We start from the raw sequence: 23,322 nt of genomic DNA, 5'->3' as shown, positions 1-23,322 counted from the left end.
GTCTTAGTTTGATAGAGTACATGTTCGTGTACGCTAATTAGACGATTAAATCGATTTTTTTTAACATCTGTATGATTGTATAGTTCATAGTACACATTATTATTTTTATTATTTGAAGATACATTTTGAATTATATATATTTTTTTTAATTTTAAACATAATAACAGGTAATAAATTATTTATATAAAATTAATTAAACCGAACAAATAAAATGCGTATATATATTTATAAAATGTTTAATTTATTGGTAAAATATCAATATTAAAATAATAAAAATGATCACGTGCAAATTATATATTATATTTTGAGTATCACGTGTAAAAACCATGTTACCGGCTATTTATTATGAAATAATGAAATACTTGAAATTATAACTACCTCTTTTACATAATCTTTGTGTTTTATTATTTTGAATTATAATATCATTAAATAAACATATTTTTATCGATCAACTTTAGCTGCATTGGCCATTAGTAAAACATTAAAATTTTTTATATTCATTACTATTAATCTAAACGGAGAAAAAAATAATACAAGAATAATAATTACATTTTAGTTACATTTTATTTTTTAAATGTATTAAAAAAACTTAATACGTAGCTAATGTTGAGAAGTATTTAAGTCCATTCATTATATGTTCTCTTTAAACCAAGAAACTACTTTTCTTTCAATACTATACCCATCCTTCATGGCTCCTGCTTAAACTTTACGCAGTTATTTAAGGTCTATAACTAAATTAGTAATAGAATTGGATTCCTGTATCCCATTAATGTACATGCTTTGGACAATTGATTCCATTAACTATAACTTCTATTTTCTCTTGAAATTTCAACACGTTAATTTTTTAATATAGTACTCTTATATTTTTTTTATTTCATTTATGTACATTTCTTTTCAAGCTAATATAATCACATAATATTGAACACTTGGTTTCAATTAATTAATCAAATTTAAAAGAGATTCGAATGCCTCCGACAAATAACTAACAATTATCCCTTCGATGTTACAAGTAATATACATTCAATAACGACCTTTTAATTTGAAATATTTTAACATTTAAAAACATCATCCAATAAAACATTATAAATGTTAAGAAAACTTCCACTTTAATCTTTTCAACTAACATAATTCTCTAATCTCTTATTTATCTCGAGCCCAGTTAGGTAACCTAGAAGACGTTTAAAGATGCTTTTGTAACTCGTGACCTTCTAATTGAATATAAAATAATAACTTATTAAACACCATGGAAAAGATTTCTATATCATTTCTGATTCGTGTAGTTTTGATAAATTTTTCGTCGTAAGGTATTTATTCCAATACTAATGTTTGGGTTAGATTTCAAGATAATGACTACTTTGGCCTGCTAGTCTACAATAGCGTTGTCTTCTATAACGGTATAATCGCTTGGTAGAGTGTTTTTCTTTTCAATCTTTTTCTTCTTTTTTTTTGTAATAACTTCTTCAAGTTTATTTTAAATTGGTATTATTGTCATATCATATCACCTTTATATTATGGAAGCACTGTGAATATGATTTTTACAGAATATATAATTTATTGAGTCTAGCTAACAAATACCATATGTATGATGCACCTAATAATAATCTCATCATTAACAATTCTGTCAGAAATAAGAGAAATATAATAATTCAATAGTTTTATAAATACCAAATATACAATAAACCTAACCTATTGTTATTGATCTATCTGTCAATTAAACTTATAAAAAATACGATTAAGTATATTGTTTATAGGTATATCATATGTTATATGTATCATGTATGCAAATAATGCTTATAAAATATTAACACCATTTGTACGCCATGATAATATAATTTATAATATATATATATATATATATATTGTATTCTATTTTTTATAGTGTTTACATACTATACAGTCCATTGACCATTCGTATTATTTATTTTAAAAACGATATAGGTAGATAATTTGTCTTATGATTTATAATAAGTACATAAATTATCAATATTGATTAATTTATAAACAGTATTAATCAAAAACTCATAAAAAGAAAATAAGACTGAAAATGCTTATTACTTTTTTATTTTAAATTAAATAAATAAATAAATAAATAAATACAATGCAATAATTTCTCTAGATACCTCCTATCTACCTACTTTAAGTATAATTTGTGATGAAACCATTCAAGTAGGGAGTCAATATTAAACATAATGTAATTTATTACGCTTACAGATTGCGATAACCAAATATTTTAAATACATTTAGTAAATACATACAAACTAATTGAAATAAAAATTTAGATTAAAAAACAACTGATAATAATTAATAACTTAAACCTGTACTACAGACTGATAATTAACGTGTAATATGATATAATATAAAACTAGTCAGTATTTAGTAATGACCATTGCTTTATAACATTTTTAGCACATTTTTATTTTGAGATTATTCTTTTTTTAAATCTACATTTAAAGAATTGTAACGTTTTGGATCAAGATAATCCAAAAACCTGTGTCTAATGGAAGTGTTATTATAACTATTTTTAGCGCACCATATGCCTTACTTTCTTTAATTTCTTTAGTATTATTCACACTATACCATTTTTCCACATCCTTTATTACTCATAAAATTGCAAATTTTTTATAAGCTAATTTAGTAAACAAATCTTTATACCCTTTATAGTTTTTTAACGTAGATTGTTTTAAATGTTGTTTATTATGACATATTCTAATAATTTCATTTTATTGCAATCGCATAAGTTTTAGGTAAGTTTCCCCTTTCCATCAAATTCAAATTCCATATTGAAATATAGGTTCATAAAATAGGTAAATATAATATATATTATGAACAACGTTTATAAAGAAAAATATCTTATAGTTTACAATATGTGGATACACTGTCAAGGGCGCCCATAGAAAAATTCTCAAGGGGGAACAAAATTTTAATTATGTCCATGAGATAGGAAGGAGTTTACAATTAAACATTATTCTATTATATTTTATATATCAGACTGGAAGATTATGAAATAATTATTATTTAACCAATTAACCATAAAAGTTATTATTTGAATTTTCATTTGATTAATAACATAAATTTACAAATAAAAATTGTAAATTTTTTTTTTTAACACCAAATATATTTATTACTTGTTCTATGTATCTATTTGTTTTATCATTAATTTTTTTCCCTATGTACGCTTATCATGCATAATCCATTTAATTTATATTCACTCATTGTAGATTTTGTGTAAACAATTTTTCAACATTTCCCCCCCCCCCATATAGGCGCCTTTGTACACTGTTCTTAAATACATAACTATATTACCTATCTATATTCTATATAGCCTATACCTTGGTCAAAAGTAATATTTAAGTATCGTATAAAAAGAACTTATAAAATTGATTAATAAATATCTTATTGCATTGCTATTTAATTTTACAAAAATGAACAATAATTGTATGAAAGGCATATTATCTTTATTTACAGTTAATTAAATAAAGTGAATTTTGTTATTTACAAATTGTTTCTGTTTATTTTCTGATCTTTAATAGATAAAATCTCATGAAGTATCAGAAAAAACTAAAAATGTATCATAATATATATATATATAGTTATTTTGCCGAATTTCTAATAATTGTATATATTGTTTACGCATAAAATAAAAAAAAATTTACTGAGTATACTTTTTGAGGCTCTCCACAAATAAATTCCATCACCTTACCTTTTAGGTACAATATTTAATCTATGTTTTCAGACAGTAATATGAGTTTTTTATTTAAATAACTTATAACCTATTTAAGATTATTAATTATTAGACCAAACCTAGGCGAAATTCCAATAAGTCCAATATGATTTATTATACCAAATGCTTTTACAATATCTCGAAAAATGTCAAGGTTTTCATTCCTATGCCAAGTGTATTATTAATAATGTACCTATGGCTGATCTAAAATCGAACTGATTTTTTATAGTTATTCATTTACTTCTAAATAGCTTATTAAGTAATTTTTTTTAAATTTTTTTTTATTATATTTGAAAATTTCAAAATTAAAATATCGTTTATCTCCGTTTTTATTCAATTGAATTACTATTGTTGTTTTTAATTTATCTAGAAATGTGCAATTATATAAGGTCAAGTTATGTTAGTGGGTTTGATATACATTTTATCTACGTTTACTTTAAAAGTTAAACCGATGTTTTATCGATCTAATTGAAGTGTAGATAGTGTCATCTTTTAGTTTACCTATTATTTGATTAACATGAGGAATCCTAATTTTTTTCATTAAATATATTACTAAAAGAATTATTTTGTAATTCAGTAATATCTTAAGTATTAAAATAGTTATTACTTATTAATTGACTATAATTTATAGATTTATGCTTTCTAACCTCAATAAAAAAATTAATTATGATACTTTATATTGTTATAGAAACATAAATTATATTTTATTAAATAAATCTAAATTTATCTACATATTTTAAGAAGAAATATCAATTTTTTTTTATAACGTAAACTACAAAAAATATCAAGTTTATGTTGAGTTATTATTTTGTGATGCAAGTATCAAATATTGTATATCAAGTATTAGCAGTCGATGTAGATACATAAAATAAAAAAAAAATGGGCGTAATCCGTTCGCGTATATTATTTTAATTTTAACTGAAAAATTATAGCCATCTGAGCATGAGTATCAAATTATTAAATAACCAATTAGTGCTCCATTCTTACAACCTGCTTGGGCAGAATTTTTTTCTTATTAGTTCATGAGGATTTCATTATTATATGTAGTAATTCATCAAGCATGTTTATCCCTAATTTTTCTTTTAATTATGTATCTAAACAAATTCTAAACGGCGGACTTTTAAAAAGTTTATTTGAAAATCATATTTTTTAGTACCTGTTTAGATCTTGTATACCATTTAAAAAGTATTTTGTAGGGATACAAATTTTTATTTTTCAATTCAAAACAATAATTTTTTAATGTAAATAATAATTTGTTAGGTAAGTAGTTGTTATTTTTTGAAAATAATGTATAACAGTTAAGCGTCAAGCTGTATATTTTAATTGTACATCGAAATTCTAACTAAAATTTTGAATTATTAAACTTTAAATACTATAAGGATAATCTTTGATAATAACTAGGTCTCAAAGATATGGAAGCTATAATGAATTAAAAATTATTATTGTTATTAATATAATATAATTTGTAAAAAACTAAAACATGCGTTTTTATATTTTAATTGAGTTCATTTTTATTTTAAAACAATCCAATTATAGAAACAAAATAACTTTATCATCCTAAACTAAATAAATTGAATAATCATCAGCATGATTTTTTTATAATTAAATAATTCGTTTAATTTGATTTTAAATACTTTTTATTTAAACTAATTTATTAAAATAAATACCTATTTTTTAATATCTATTTATATAAAAACATTTTGAGTGACCTAAAGTAATAATAATAAAAAAAAATATTAAGTTTACTTACAATTTACAAGTTGTATGCAAATGCTTCCTTTTTTTATTTACTTTAATTATTTTCAAACAAATATTATATTTCTCTAAATATTTTATAAAAAAAAAAAACCACTTCTGAAAAATCAAGTTCATGACTTTATTACATTGCTGCTCAGATAAATCTTGTTATTCTTGAATCTTGAAGTCAAATATCTGGTTTAATGAATAATTTTTAGTTGATATGTATAATACTTGCATTGTTATCAGATATTTGAATTTAAAATAATAAACTGGAAATCATTATAAAATATTATATTACACTCTCGTCCGTACTATATAATATACCACTTACTACATTCTACTATATTATTTTTACAAAAATGTTTAAAAATATATAACTAAATATCAATAAGATATTTTTATAAATAATAAAAACTTATTTTTCAATAGTAAATTAATGGAGGAGCAAATATTTTTAATTTTCCTCCGGGTGCTTAATCATAATGACACAGCTTTGTACAGTCTACATAAAAATGTCACTTATCTTTATATATATGTATCGCGAGATTTAATTAAATAGATTCTATAATTAATTTCAGTTTAAAGTTTGTATTAATGATAGTTACTATAATTATCTTCATACAAATTTTCTACTTTTCACTTTTGTATTAAATACTTTCAAACAGCGCACGTTGAAAATTGAATAGTGTAATGTAGCGCGCCTACTTTATGTTGCTTTATATGTTGGTTCAAAATAAGTGTAATTTCGCTGATAATTTTAAAACGATTGTTTATTAATTTAATTTAAGTGTATAGGAGCATATAACAGCGTGTGACGTGAAGATATTTTGAACTCAATGGCTCTGGTACATCTGATTGTGCCATGTTAGAGACTTTCTTATAAGTGACATCCCCGTTTCTCTTCTCCTAAATCTGAGGTCCATGATTTAGTTACGGTCTGTTGTGTAACCCTAACTTAAAGTTTATGTTTTCACAAGTTTAATTGTGTGAACCATTGAGTTTATAACATCCTATCATTCTATACAATATTCCAGTTTATAACAATTGAACTCGTGTTTGTATATTTAATACACTAAGATTTAAAACAGACTCAAGGATGCATAGCTATTATGAAACAATGCATTTCCTCATTCTAAGAATTTGGTAGCCTATTGCCCCTTCTCATAAAAAAAAGGTTTCTGTCTGCAAGACAGAAAAACTTACAATTTTTATTTTTTTTTTTTTATGACACATAACATTTACAGATATCTCATTCTTGAAATTATTATTAAAAAAAAATTTCATTATACAATATAAAATGTTATTATTACTATATTATTGATTATTTTATATCTTTGTATTTTTTAATTTACAATATTTAATAAAAAAAAATTTGTATTAATGACTTGTGTGTTATAAATTGATAAAATTATTTCCATCTTCTTATAAGATAATTGTTATTCTGTAAATAATATAATTATTCTTATTAAAATGTGTGTTACACTTATATCATGTATATTACATTTTTTAGGGTAGCTGAGTATATATAAGTAAGGTCCTGTGAGAACCCCATTATTTTTAAAAATTCCTTACAACACCCCTTATTACAGTGATTTTTTGTAAATAACTCAATGTTCTTAGTTATTATATTCAATTACTTACAACTAAAATATTAGGCTAGTTTATAGGTCCCATAGTTAGATATAAATGTCGATTCAACATTGGTATAGTTATTCTCGAATTAACCTCTAAGTCGTGATGTCTAAAGTTTTTTTCGTATACTGTTTCGTCTATAAATGATTGTGCATGCGGACTTTTCATTAGATCTTCTTTTAGCTTTAGTAATAAATCAATTACTTGAAGCGTTAACGGATGGTAATCGATAGTGATTATGTTATTTCTACCTATAATTAATGCCTTATTTTTTTATTTTTTCAATATTTATTTTATCTTTTTTATTTATTCTCTATAGAATTATGAAAAAGAATTAGAACAACGTTGGCATAACAATATTTATTTAAAGATATTATTTAGGTTTATCTTAATATTATTTTTAATATTAACTTACCTATACTTAAAATTTTTTTTTTAATATTTATATTTTTACCTATTTATATATAATATTTATTGTAGTGACGAAGGTGCAAATGTTATTATATTTTTAAAATCTTTATTTTGATTTAATATAGGTATCCTATACTTAACTAACTTTCTAAGTATTTCCACCACTAAACAGTTGTTGATATAATTACATTTTAATATAATGTGAATTACTATTATTAATACAACGGGTATCACTAACAATACTATCCTTGCATATAATAAGTTTGAGTGAATAAATTAATGTTTTTTCTTTAAACTCTTCGCTATCAATTAATCGCTGTACTTCGTCAAGTAATTAGAAGATGGTATGTAGAGTTATTAATTTTAAATCGGAAATAGTATACTATTTTTTTTATTAGCTGAACTTTATGCATGTTTTATGGTATATTATCTAACAATTTTCTCTTGTTTATTACGGTATAAAGTCTTTGTAATCAGTGTTTTTAATTTTTTTTCACTTAACAACTCGTACTTTTGATTATATTCCTTTATTGATAATGAAGTTATAAGCTTGTATTCAACTTCTATTATATTATTTTTAGAACCCCTGTCGTCTTTAAAGGTTCGTATTTATAATATTTAATTTTTTCGTTACTATTTGTTAATCCACACATCGTAAACTTAAAAAAAAATCACTTTCATGATTATTGTTATTACATTCACTAATTTATTTTACCTTCATTCATAACTTAGTATTTATAATTATAGTTATTACTTATTAATTAATTTTATCACAATAATATCGTTTTATATTATTCTTATGCAATTCAATTGCTCTTTGCCTACGTTGTATCACTACATTTTGATTACTTATTACTTCAATAATTTTGAATGGATCTTACACAATGCGTGTGATTTACTTTTATGTGCATTGTATTTTAATAATAATTAATCTTTTACATGAATATCTATTGAATTTTCTTTTTTATCTTATCCTTCCTTCCGTTTTTTCCATATTCTTAATCAATTTCTCTTTAACAATTGTATGAGACTCTCACGTGCTTTGTTTTAAATCACATATTTAATCATCATAATTATATCGTGGTTCCAGTTTAAATTTAAATTTATTTGGTATTTTAATGTTTGTCTGTATACTAGTGTATTTTATATGGAATTTCGTTACTGAACTTCTATCTAGGTTCTTTTTTAAATTCTGATTGTAACCTAAGTTTCTTTCAAGGATAGGACTTTTAAATAGACTTTTAACTGGGCTCTAATTTTGAAATTGACTTTACAATTAATTAGCTACTTTCAAAGGTGATGTACCTATTTTTCCGTTGTCCATAAAAATATTTAATACTCATTTAATTTTCAAATAATTATATAATCATATATACTATATTAACTGTAATAACTTAAGATTTAGATATAATAAATCATTTTTTATATAATATTATATCATGAATAAATAAAGTAATGAAAATAATAAGTCTTTGATTTTATTTTTAAGTTCTAGTTCCAAAATATTCTGATTTCTGAAATGTAACAAAAATATGGACCTAGATAAATAGTTTAAACATAAATCAATAAATACAGACTATATAGAGTCTCGTTTAGTCATTTTAGTGTATAGTATAGTTTTTACTATAGCATTGTAATATTCTTATAAATTTAAAAACAATGGAAAATGATTTTTAATGAAGTTTCTTGAATAATTACCAAGTTAGTAAGAATTGCATAAATTACCCATTATCAATAATTGCTAATCTCTAATAACGTATTAAACTTTTGATGCACTTCAAAATCTATATCACATGTCTACTAAAAAAAAATCCCGATAACATACATAATATTATACTCTGTAAAAATATACGGACTAATCGTTAGACCTTAAACGAATAAATTCTTATTGTTACACTTTGTAATGCAAATGTATATTAGTACATTTATAAAATAGATATAGAATAATGCAGTTTATTAAAATATATTATTTATTATTTTATAGATTGTAGTTACAACCACCAAAAACTAGATACTATACACATATAACTATTTAAAGATTAAAATAAAAAAATTCGTATCAAGTCAAGTAGGTAATAATAATTTAGATTTAGAATTTAAATTTAGACATTATATTACATATTTAATAATTATTGTAAGGTTCTAAAAACAGGCTACAATTCGTTTGCGCAAAAAAACACAACTCAATCACACACATATATTTTGGCAACCTGTAAAAAAAATCTCTAGTATTAGATTTCGTTTGCGCACACATCTTCCTTCTCACTTTAACAGGCTTAGAACTGTGTGTTTCAAATTGCGATTAAAAATGTTTGCTTGAATGTATGTGTATTTGTGTGTAAGTGTTAATGGAGTATATCGTTACATAAATTGTTATTCATCATAGCATTGTTACAGTATACTATAGTCAATATAAAAATAAACTACATTTAATATGTAGTATCATCATAATTATTATTATTTTGAATTAAATTTGTATGATGGAATTTATTTCTAATATCTTTTATATACGTTAAACGATCGATAGTTTTATTTTTATATTTATTCCACATAGATTGTAAGTATTCTTCCTTATGTACAGTTTCCTTTCTTTTATAATTCATTACATTGTTTTGTATTGAGTTTATTTTTAAATCTGTTTCACTTTGAATTTGCATAAGTATATCAATGACTTAATTTATGTGTGGATGTGGTGTATACAATTGGCTATTGTAATGTTTATGAAAACTTTCTGCGCTATTCGTCGTCTTGGGATACCATTTGGTTTACAAGCCCATAAGATTGGTGGAAAATTGCTGTTAGAGTTAATTTAATTTTCTAAAATATAATCTGAGAATATAAAACTAACTGTATCAGACGCTATGGATATAAGATCTATAAAGTTATCGGAAACCTCATTGGGCGGTAAATAACTTACACATTTATAAATGTATGTGAATATATCGTTATGCGCAAACGAGTGATTCGTTTTCAAGTAAACAACTAATTTTGTTGTGTGCAAGCGAGTCGTCGATTTTCAGGTAGAAAATTTTGAATGTGCGCAAATAAGTTGCAACGCTAAAAACACTTGGTTTCATAAAAAGAGTTTCGACTGAATATAAATTTTGAAAAAAATTATTAAAATAAAAAATTACCTAGCCTAAAACATATTAATATTGAAATTATTTTTTTTCTTACTTTATTTTGATTCAATCTATACCTAAGAGGCACAATATAGAGAGAGAAATTATATGTATAAATTATACATTAATACAACTTAAAAAAGAGGAGAATTAACATAAACACACACACACACATATATATATAAATGAAATACAAGGGGTGAGAAGCCATCCATCAATGACAATCACTAATGAGTATTTTTATTTATTTTTTTTTATATATTTGTATGGAGGCATCAATTAGATCACGACACCAACTACGTTTGAGATGCCTAGGTGGATTGCCAGGAATGGTCAGGTTATCGCGTATTATTGGATTATTGTTGGACAGAGAGTTATGAAAGTGTTTATAATGTGCTTTTGCTTCTTCCTGGACAGTTTTTATTTTTAAGTCGGGGTGGATAGTGCTGTTCGAGATGTAAGTTAGAGTATTGAGTAGTTTCCTGAGGACTAAGTTTTGGAAGGCTTGAATTTTATTAAGTTCCGATTTTTTGGCGTTACCCCATTACTGGATACCATATATCCATACTGGCTTTATTAAGGATTTATAAATAAGAATTTTTGTATTTTAATGTTGAAATTTAAATTCGTATATGTACACATTGTGACTACATTAAAATTTGATTTAATATAGAGTCATATATTTATATTGTATGGATAAATATAGCTGAGACACCAAAAACTTAATATATTATCTAATATTCTAATATACCTTATTCTTAATATGGAAACAGTAGTTTTAGTTATAAAAAATATAATTGATATTATTCTTTAATATATTACAGAAAAAAATATTATTTATTACTTATATACCCTCAAAAAATAGTTTTAAAAACATAAAATACATTTACACTTTCTTTCTATTTAATAAAGAAATAAAAACTAAAAAATCCAAAAATTATAATTTCAATATAAAGATACGTCATTATCTCAAGTGTCATTAACATTTATTAATTTAAAACTCGGTAAATTTGTGGAAGTAGTATAAAAAGACTAATTAAATACCTACACGTTTATACAATTGTGTAGTTAATAATTATTTTATTTGCTTCTCAATAATTATGTTGCCTTTTGAGAAATTACGGTTTTTAATTGACTAGAAGAAGGATGTTACATATCAATGTCACGTAACCATTATACCAGGATGTATAATGTTACTTAGGTCACGCGATAGGTGATTGTTAAATATTATGCAATTTATTTTATTATAGCATTAACTTAGTCTATATAATTTAGCATATAAATATTATAGTAATATAGAATTTTCAATTGTCAATTCTTGCATTAAAATTGTTATAGTTCCAAGGGAATTGTTGAATCGTCACTTCTCACAATTTGAAATATTCTAGTAGTCTGTATCTTTATTAAATTGTGGTTTATAACTATAAACAGTGCAAATTTAAAACCTTATAAGTCTGCATTATAATGTTTTCTTATCAACGCGTTCCGGGTTCACAGACTGTAGATAATGTGGTTCACGTGTATATATATTACATTATGGATATTTAGTAATTAGTATAACATTATTAAGAGTATAATACTTGTTAAAATCAGCTTTGGAAATTTCGGTGATTTCAGTAAATACCTATTGCTGGAGGACATCATTGTTGATAATTGGTATATATCTTCGTAATTGACAAATAAGTTTATAGCCAATGTAATTCATCAGTATTTCTTAAGCTGATTATCCATTTATCGATCATAACATTTTTTATTGTTATTTGATTTTAATGGTTTTCTTACCACTTTTTCCGACTGTGAAATATATGGGACTGAAGAGAAGTGCGAATATTACAAAAATAGGTTTTTCAAATGAACTGATAATGATATAATAATGGGACTGGTCGAATAAATACTTTCTAAAAATTCGACGAATTTTTTTCAACGTATAACTTGGAAGTACATATTCAAATTCTAAAATGAATGAAACAGATCGCCGTATGGAAATAAATAATGTACCTAACCAAAATAGTCATTGTCAATAAGACAGTGATAAATATATTATTTTTACTGAGAATGACTTATTGTCGGTAACAGAGTAAATGTACAAATAATAAATCAATATTTAAAGAGAAAAAAATTCACGTAGTTAAAAATTTAGATTTTTGAAACGAAAAGTTAAAACTAAAACGCCAGCCTACCAATTGACAGCATCGAGCAATATCAGAGGTGGTGATTAGAATGTCATATCATCTTTCCACTCTCATGACCTTGAAAAAATACGAATATTTTAAATTATTAATTTATAAAAATGTATCGTAGCAACCTCAGAAATAATGCTAAATAAAATGACTTTTAAAACTTAAACACCTATAGGAAAGTTAATTTAATTCTAAAATTAATTTTCAAATATTAGTGAAAATTAAAATTGTTAGTTTAATAACAATTTTACTTTGTTTAAATAAAACGTAATACTTATATTATTTATTAGTAAAATTAGGTATTTATAATCTATGATATTTACATTCCTACTAATTATGTACTTGACCTAATATTTAAAAAAATATTTTCTAATTTTATACCTAAATTGATGATTAGTCAAGCATGCTTGCTCAAATATTTCCATTTAATTATAAATGTATTAAAATTTTGATTTTTTAACTTTTAAATACCCATAAGAGCCATATTCTTAAATAATTTATTTACTTAAAATGTTCATACAACTTAAGAAATTTTCAGTGGAAATTTAAATTTGATACTATAGTTCAAATGAAAATTGCCCTTTTTCCCTATAACTTATATTAATTAGATGAAATTCAAATTGGTATTTTTTCTTAAATTTTTAACTATGTGATAATAGGCACATGAAAATTGACAATGACTTTAAAAGATATAAAGACTGTGATGATTTTAAAATTTCAGAAAATCAGAATTTCAATGAATTCATTGTTAAAAAAAAAATGGGGTTAAGAATGCTCGATTCATATCCATGAATATTATTAAAAATCTGTATCGAATTATTTTTAACTTGTGGATGATCAAGTATCAACCATTTAATAAATATATTAGCGAACATTGTTTCAGTACACTTTATGATTTTAGCAGATTATTTGGAACCACCGTTTTAAATGGTCTGTATACAAAATCGCACATTCCGACTCTATCTCTATAAACGACGATTTTGTTGCCTGTACTAAACACAGATACAAAGCGTATATTTTAAAATCGATGTTCCTGAAATTTAAAGATGGGTAGAAGAAAGGAGGACTGTAACATTAATCATTATTATTTTACTCTTAAGTCGATCTCATTTATTCATGAAAGCGTAAACGGATTTTCGTTCGTAGATATTTGGTAGATAATGATGTAATACGATTACATTTTAAGTTTTATACGAACCGCACACTACAACAATGTTATGAATTTATAATAAACGCGTACGACGAAGATTCACCTGGACATCAAGGTTACCGTAAGACAATGTGCTTTTCTCAGAATTGACAACTATAAACGCCGATTTTATCCGAGCCTGATATCATATTGTCGTAGGGTATGCTACCACAGTTCTGCGCGGAGGTGCTCGTTAACTAGCGGCGCGCATGCGCTCAATCGGCGTGGCGTCGATACACGTCATGGTATCTCCCGATCTTCGTGGCATGATGTTTTCGATATCGTCGCGAGAACGCGCCAACTGGCCTGAGGCCGATCACCGAGCGACACACGGCGTCAAATCGTACGTCAGTGTTTAGTTTTTTACTATTCACTATTCAGTATGCCAACGACCGTCTGACCGCGCAGATATACACGCACGTCGTTTCGCCCGACTTGATTAGATCCGAAGAAGAGTGTTCGAATATCGTTCGATTGATCGTTTTTCAATACTCTTGTCGGCCTTATTTCGCCCAAGTTTTCCGTTTTTTCGGTCGATACCTTTAATACTATACAATATTTTTGCAGCGCTGCGTCGATCGATCATATCCGCACGATCAAAAACACGCTCGTAAAATATCTATTTTTGATCAAAAAAACGCGTTATTATAATATATATATAGTATCATTGAAATCGTCCAAAACCCTACACCGAAGTACACAAAACGTTTCGATTTTTCAAGAATTTCTAGCGACACGTTGGTGGACAAGTGCGGCAAGTGAAATTTAAAATAACAAACTGCCGTAGTCGAATTTCATTCATTGTTTTCGTTTCGAAGTTAAATGTAAGTATTCCACAATACCTTAGAAATGTTTATTTTAATATTATTATTATTATTATGATATGTCTAAAAACAAAATATAATTCTTACGTATACAAGTAATTGGAGTAAATAATTTCTCGCTAAAGATTAGTATGCTATCGTTTCATTACAATTTTAAACACATTATACATATACGTATATACACGCGTAATTGCGTGAACAAATTTTAGTTGACATAATCTAAGAGCTCAAATATATCTGTTTTTTAAAACACTATATATCTAGCTATTATTGATGTTTTATAATAACATATTCATGCTACATAATATATATCATACAATTTATTGGTACATTTAAAACTTTTAATTTAATTTTTATTTAATAACACATTGCTTATATATATTTCCAATAATATATTCTCAATAGTAAATACTCAACCTTAAAGTATCATTACTATTTTACATTAAATATAACATAATAATTTTATCAAAATGAAATCACGTTGATAAAAGTAATTATAATCATTCAAAAAGTATATTAAACTTATATTCATGTATACTTTTTAATGAATGGGATATTAGGATAAACAGTATTGTAATATATGGTTATAATAAAATAAGAACATATTATATTATTCCAGTCAAAAAACAACTTTTTATCATTTTTTATGGTGTGAATTAGATGGAAAAAAGACCTTGATTGGTTATATTTAGCGAATTCTAATTATATTGTATATAATACATTAATATATAAATATTATAATAAACATCTTGAAGATAAAATTATTATGATTATATCATTTTGAAAACAAAAATTAATTTTTAATTTTTGTATGATAGTTATTGCATGTATATAACACAATATTGATTGGGATAAGTACATGACACAGCAAGGTTATATGTATAGTATGCATACAAACTTTGGTAGTCGTGGCTTATTGAATAAGTAAATGGAATAGTAGTCCTATTCAGTATTCTTTTTTAATTTTGGAGGCAGTAAAGAAATATTATATTTAAAAACACGAGGAAACACATTTCTAACTTCAAGGCTTTATTAGCTCCTAATAAGAGAAACATAAACATAAATGACCTTCTTTCGATGTTTATTAAAGTAATCAAACCAGATCTTATCAACACGTCAAAAAATAAATAATAATTAATAATCTAAGCAAATATTAATTTTTGAGTTACTGTAATTGTTATCTTTCGAAAATAGAGATCTAGTATCAACAGAGTTTTTAACTTTAGCATATTAAAATACCAGTAGATATATAAGTATATTAACAAAATAAAAAATTAGTTTTGGTCTAGTTGTTCATATAAACGCTAATGTATTATATTATGAATGCTTTACTGTCTTGTTCCAAAGACGATGCAATTCGAATCAATTTCATCATGCACTTTCTAAAACTGCGTATATTGTAGTATTTCAATTCTTACAGTTAATATCTGGAATTTACTAGATGAAGTAAACATTCAATCTTTTATTTATTATGGCTTCCAACTAGCAGTCTAGTAAAAAATACTTTTTAAAGTATTCAAATTCCTACAGATAAAAATATTTATTTTTATAAGTATTAAATACTTATTAAAAAGGTGTTTGAAAACAAATACTTTAAATAAATATTTATGCTTATACTTTTAAATGTTTTAATTTTTTTTATAAAAAAGTTATATTTGCTTTCAAATCAACTTAATCGATCTTTTTAACGCTTCATGTTTTATAATAATTAAAAATTTTTTACAATGCATCATTGGTGTAAATATAAATTACTATTGTCTTATTTTTCAAGGTATTTAAATTTTTGATTAAGTAAAATTTATAGTACAAAATCATATTATAATATGCGACTATATTATATTATATTCTCAACAACTTTTTTTTATTCCATGTAACTAAATTTAAAATAGAAAATAGAAAAACTGAAAATAAAAAGTATTTAATTTTAATTAAGTACAATTATTTTGAGAAAGTATTAAAAATACTTTGTTAAAGTCTGTAATTTCCTATTATTTTTCAAAAATATTTAAAATATGTATTTAAAAAGTATTTGAATAATTTTACTCAAGTATTTTACAAGACTGCTAACTATAGTAATATTTTCAATCTGATGTAGACGTTACCTATTAAAATTAATAATAATAATAACGAAAACGATAAAATGAGTATCAATTGTGCTATGCATACACATGTGCATCATGCAGCATAATTATAATCAGTTTAATTAGCATAATATGAAAAATTAGTCAAGACGTTAGTTGCATAGCATAACGTGTTGTTAGTATATTGATTTCACATTCGAAAATGTATAAAGAGGAAATATTAAAAATTGTCCATTGAAAAAAATCTATGATTTTTCCTTATATTATATACTATGATGTAATGAATAATATTATCGTTATTAATTGTATTGATTATAGCAATACAATTAATAAGTATTGTGATGTAAATTGAAACTATTTTGTATGTAGATCATATTGTTATAGAATTAATTATACAAATAAATAGGAAATATAATCAATTTTCAACTTTTCAAGAATTCTACAACATACTACTTTTCAAAGCAAAATAATGAAATTATAAGAGTGCAGATTTCTTTCAGTACAAATACCTTATCCAATATCTACAAATTTATGGACTAAAGAATAAAGTATATTAGTACCATATTATATGTTCACTTCCTAAACGAACGTGTCAAATCGAATGACGTTTTTTTGACATTGATTCCATAAAATAACGAAGAATATTTTTCGCTCAATGACACGATTACTGACTAATATAACAATCATCAACGTAGAATTACTACGATTAGTACACTATGATGCTACTTTAGATAAATTCATATTTACAAGCCCGTTATATCAAGTTCAAGACGTAACCTTGCATTTCTGATCAACAGTAAATATAAGTATAATATATCTTTCCTATATGATATACCTACTTCCTTTAGTTTTAATTTAAATCTTATTAATACTTATTTAATTATCAAAATTAATTACAATACTCACAATACATTTTAAGTCAATAATCTCTAAGATTATCGTGGATAATTATAATGGCATATAGCATTAACGGATAATTAAATGTAGCTTATAAAAATAAAAATACAAGAAAAATAAAAATAAAAATATATAATAAAATTGATAAAAGTATACAGTACTTTCCTCGATTTGTATGAAATATTTATATTGTTCTATCCAAACGTGAAATTATAAATGAAACTATATGCATCACTTCAGTATATTAGCAGTATTTTTCCATTATACTTTTATCTACTTAACAGTAGGCATCTAAATAATGGTAGATATTAACGATATTTGTGAGAACAGAGACTGAAATTAATTATGAATTAAAAACTCATCAATCGAACATTCCGATTTATTTTGAAATTTGTCTGTTTTGTGAATCCAATATAACCATTGATTCGGAAGGTCAGTTTTGTAATCCGCAACTCTTATGTACAGATATTCCAGCAGACAAGATTTTAAAATGTATTGCGACTAAATATATTATACTGGGAATTCCTCAGACGTACAGCGAAAAACCAGATATATAGTTGTTCATAATGGTAGGAGTTATAATAAGGAAATATAACGTGAACGGGTTTTTTTAGCATCATAAAACATAACATGAATACAGATTGAATTATACACTAGACAGTACTGCATTTAAAGGTACAACAAAATATATTTTAATAACGTAATTATAAATTTAATAACCTAGCCACACTGCAGCTAGTATATATTTATCGAATGTACATAATGAACATTGACTAGGTATCTAGCACATTTATAAATAAATAAATAAAAAAAAATTTCTTTCCTAGTCACGGAGTGTTGATGTAAAAGTTTTTTGATTTTAGAAAATAATTTTTCTAGAACTATAGGATTTTTATGAAAAATTAAGTTTAAAGGAAGTTTGATAAAATTATTAACTTTTAATAAAATAACCTATAACTCGATAAAAATTATTGTTTCATTGAAAGACATGAATTATTATGAATACACGATAGAATGTTTTAGCATGAAAATAAAGGTATACTTAAAAATATATGAAATAAAATACTATACTTACCTTATTACATTTGTATTTTATATTTATGAATTACACCTAAGGTAAACATACAATAACAATACATAAGATATTTAATTTCCGAACAAGATGATATGTAAATATTATGTTATTGTTGTATATAGACTTCATCAACCAGCCTATGCATGTCCAAGGTTATTTAGCTTCATAAAAGTATAAAATCATATCTAAATTAGTAATCCTAATTTTTGCATATTTTTCGTTAATAATTAACTTATTCTAAGAAAACCATTTAAAAACTTAAACTCAACGAATTGATAAAATATTTTAAGTTATTAACTATTGTATGAATGCTTTCTCTCGTTTAATTATCTTATTATTCAATTAAATAAAACTGAAAGAAATACTACAATAATTATATTTGCTTTTAGAAATGAGGAAATTTTTTAATTTAATTACATACTTGCTGCTTATATTACTAATTATTAATTAAGTTTTTACGTTCAGTGTCAGTCTGTCCATGGTCACTAGACTATGGATACCCTGAAGCTATAGCAAGCATGTGTTTTATTTGACAAGGCCCATCAAATATTAAATAATTTTATCTCGTAAAATAAAAAATATATAAAATAGCCTATTTTACATTTTAATATAGATCAACTAGGAAAATCAGTGTGTTAATAATAAGCTGTATTGATTAACTTGCCTTGATATTAAATATTACATTACACGTGTAGGTATGTAATGAATGAATTTCCTAAATTATTATGTAATACATTAAAAAAATTCTATGTATTCAAAAGTTATTGTGTACTACTTGGTTTTATAAATATTTTTTAATATATATTCCAATAACACGTGTAATAACATAATATATGTTAAACAATTTTAAAACAATTTACCAACAGATTAATATAACAAATAAATAATAATAATATACAATAAATAATATTAAAGATTACAATGATATACTGTATAGGCAGTGATATCACAGATATTTTAACGTATATGTACATTTTAATAACAAGTATTTATAGATATTTATGTACAGAAAAATAGAAGATACTAACATAGTTATTATTTTTTCAACATTTTCAGAACACAAAAATTAAAATATTTTGAATATTTTCAGAAACACTTAATTTATATTCTAAAAAGATAGTACAGATTATCCATTAATTTATACAAGATTTTTTATTACTTACATAATAAAAAATGTAAATATGTTATTTGGTTTTTGGTGTAAGTACTTTAAAAATTAATTATTTGAAAAAAACTATAAATTTTAAAAATAGGTTAAAGTATGCGTTAAATAATTTATAACATTATAAATACATAATATTGGTAAACTTCCAACTAAAAATGGTTCTATTAAGCAACTTAGTGTTAAGTAAGATTTGGGTGAATAATTTTTCAAATCTTTTTTTTTAGCTGCTGTATCTAAGTCCTTTATTACAGTTATATACTTATTAATAAGTATTCATAGATAATTCACAGTTGTTCAGAAAATAAAATAATGTCATTTAACTACCAGCACTATAATTTTGTAAATGTTATATTTTATTTAAAAAAAAGTTAATACATAAAATGAATTCAATTAATTATAATAATATAATCCAATACTATAGTAATTTTAATAAATTAAGAATATATCATTTCAATTTAGTCCTAATATACTGTAGATAATGTCTGTATCAACGAGTTATCACTAAGTATTACTAAAATAATTTAGGTTTCATAAATGAGCATTCATAAAAAAAATTATATTAAAATTACAATGATTGACAATAATTAATTTCTTTTCAATATTTTATCTATTGAATACGCCATTATTATGTATTAACAAGTGGTTTACGAATATAAAATTACATGAAGGCCATGCGGACCAGTTTTTCAGGATTTATAATGCTTTCCGGGGTAAATGGTCATGGTAGAATGTCGTCCCATTTTTTTTTTTTTTTTTTTTGTATCCAGTTGTCCTTATAAAATACAAATAAAGTAGTATTATAAATTAAATTATATTACATTAAACAAATAATTTAAGTACTCTATATACGTTGATATGATTTCAGATACACAATTCATAAAGAAATATATTTTTGATATAAATCTAGATAGAATAAAATAATTGTACAACATGTGACTTGAATGCTTTTTAAGATTTGATTATAAATAATTATCATAAGTATAATTGTCTATTTTTTGGAATATTGAGTAAAAAACTTTCTGAAATAATATAACATAATAATGTTATTGTCATTCATCTCAAAATCGATGTACCTAACTCACCTATATATGTATATATATAAATGTATTATACGCATTGTGTATTGTATAGTCAAATATCATCAATCTACCTTGAAAACCAAAGTTCGTATTCTTTGTTTATAGTCATAAGTGATGATTAAAGATTAAACTGTTCAATGTTATCGGTTCATCACAATCTTTAATCGTTGCGTGTTAAAATGTGTGATTCTTGCAATCGTTTCCCGCTTAAATCTTTTTGATTTGAAGTTTCCAAACGTTATAATATTATCATCGAATATTTTTTTAAAACCCAAATCATAAATAATTTAGAGTTTAGGGTATATTTTTTGAAAATATCTCAATAATGTGTTTTATTTCTCATGTTATTACTTATTACTTAGATTTTTCTGTGCACATTAAAGTCTCTGTTCTGCAGGTATGACAAAAATATTATATCTCTTTATTCTAATTTATAGTAATTAAAATCGTACATTATTAATAATTTTTGTACTATGATACCTACAATAATACAGTATTTTTGTTGCTCTGTACCAGAACATATCATTAAAATATATCATGTGTAAAATTAAGAAATAAATAAATGAAAAAATGCATAACAATCGTTTTTGTTTATTTTAGTTGAGAATACTAACAAGATGTCAGTTACTAGTGTCCAATCAATGAACAACCAAAGCTTGATGAACATTAATGACAAAATGCTTGATAACATCGATCTAGTTGGTGATATTGAGCAGGCAGTAACTCTAGAAGAGCTCAAAGAAGTCTTTAAATATTGTTTCCGGTATGTAGTGCAAGTTTAACTAGTACATAACTAAATTTATTTTAAATTTAAAAACGATAAAACTAACTTTTAAACTTTAATAGTAACTGATATATTTCTATAAATAATTTTACCTTTGTAGATATTCAATTATATTGAATTTCAATACAATTATTGGACATACAATAATATACAATTGTTTTTAAATGCCATCGTTTATAAATAGCATCTTTTTTTTAATTTTAATTATATTTATTAGAAAACGTCGATTAAAATTAAATAATTGATATCTAATACAAAACATAATTCACATTAATTTAAATTCTTTATTAATACCCTTTAAAATAGCGTTATTTTGTAATTCTACCTTTGAAAAATATTTTTACCAACATATGATTTATTTAATATTTTCATTACAATTAAAAGGAAAAATAAGTACTTATCTAATCATGATACTTTAGATCATAATGTATAACTAACTAAAATAGTTCAACAAGACGTAATATTAGATATCATAATTTTCTGCTATAAAGTTGTTAATGGATAATCATCTTTTTTATTGATTAGTTGTGGAGTCAACTGGGAGCAACGACACGTTTCATTAGATTGCTTAGAATGCGGTGGATATTCCCTTGAGAGACCTTGTCCTATTTGTGCTGGCCACTGTCGAAACATTTGGAAACGTGATCTCGAAGAAGTGAGTTTTCAAAAAAAAAAAAAAAAAAATCCATACAATTAATATTTATTTGCATTCATTTTTACATATTTAACTTTTATTTTATAGTCTCATAGAAGTGGTGAGGCGAGTTGGATAGGAGAATGCTCCTCAAAATGTAAAGAATTGGAGCATGATGTCAATCAGATATGTAATAGACTCGAAAAAGTTAAAGCTACTTTTTGAGCCGTGAGAGATAGAAATCTTAAACACAACTGAGTAAATATTGAAAAGAATCTAGATTAAGTGTATCACTTTTCTAATAATTATAATTTTACTCAGTATACACGGTGTCTTTTCCTTGTGGTGATCGTACACTTATTTTTGGAATTATACGAATTCTCAAAATGATTTTTTCATGTACATAATAATTTGCTATTCCATTTTCTATGAAAATTGTATATCGAAGCAGTATAAATTATTTACTTTATTCTGATATTCGTGACAGAAATTTTGGATAAAAACCTTAAATTGTAATAAATATATATTTATTTTGATAAAAATGTGTTGTTATTTAATGTCACTTTTAATAATTAGTATAGAGTAAAATATTATTGGATGGTGTTAGTTTCCATATACCTAACTTGATCTATAGCTGATAAATAGCTGAACATAGTTTTTTATTCTATTATTTCTAATTGAATTTAAATTTGTTATTTTAACTTGATAATGTTTTCATTTTACACAAGAGACCAAGCAATTTATTTTAAATTTAAATATTATATATATACACTTAGAGTTGAGTATGC

At 24.1% G+C, this 23,322-nt stretch overlaps 1 protein-coding gene across 2 annotated transcripts in view; it reads left to right on the top strand.

The window, feature by feature from the left end:
• LOC112598035 (protein pinocchio) overlaps positions 1-22,859 on the top strand; it is a 39,720-nt gene extending 16,861 nt beyond the window's left edge. For both annotated transcript variants that reach the window (XM_025344346.1, XM_025344345.1), the window contains exons 3-5: positions 21,717-21,879; positions 22,426-22,555; positions 22,643-22,859. In XM_025344346.1, the coding sequence (XP_025200131.1) occupies positions 21,717-21,879; positions 22,426-22,555; positions 22,643-22,759 (410 nt within the window). In that variant the 3' untranslated portion in view covers positions 22,760-22,859. The remainder of the gene's footprint in view (positions 1-21,716; positions 21,880-22,425; positions 22,556-22,642) is intronic.
• Positions 22,860-23,322: the final 463 nt, after the last annotated feature.

This window comes from Melanaphis sacchari, unplaced genomic scaffold (assembly GCF_002803265.2).
Source record: "Melanaphis sacchari strain LSU unplaced genomic scaffold, SCAv2.0 Contig44_pilon_pilon, whole genome shotgun sequence".
Lineage (NCBI taxonomy): Eukaryota > Metazoa > Arthropoda > Insecta > Hemiptera > Aphididae > Melanaphis > Melanaphis sacchari.
This window is presented reverse-complemented; position numbering and strand designations above follow the sequence as displayed.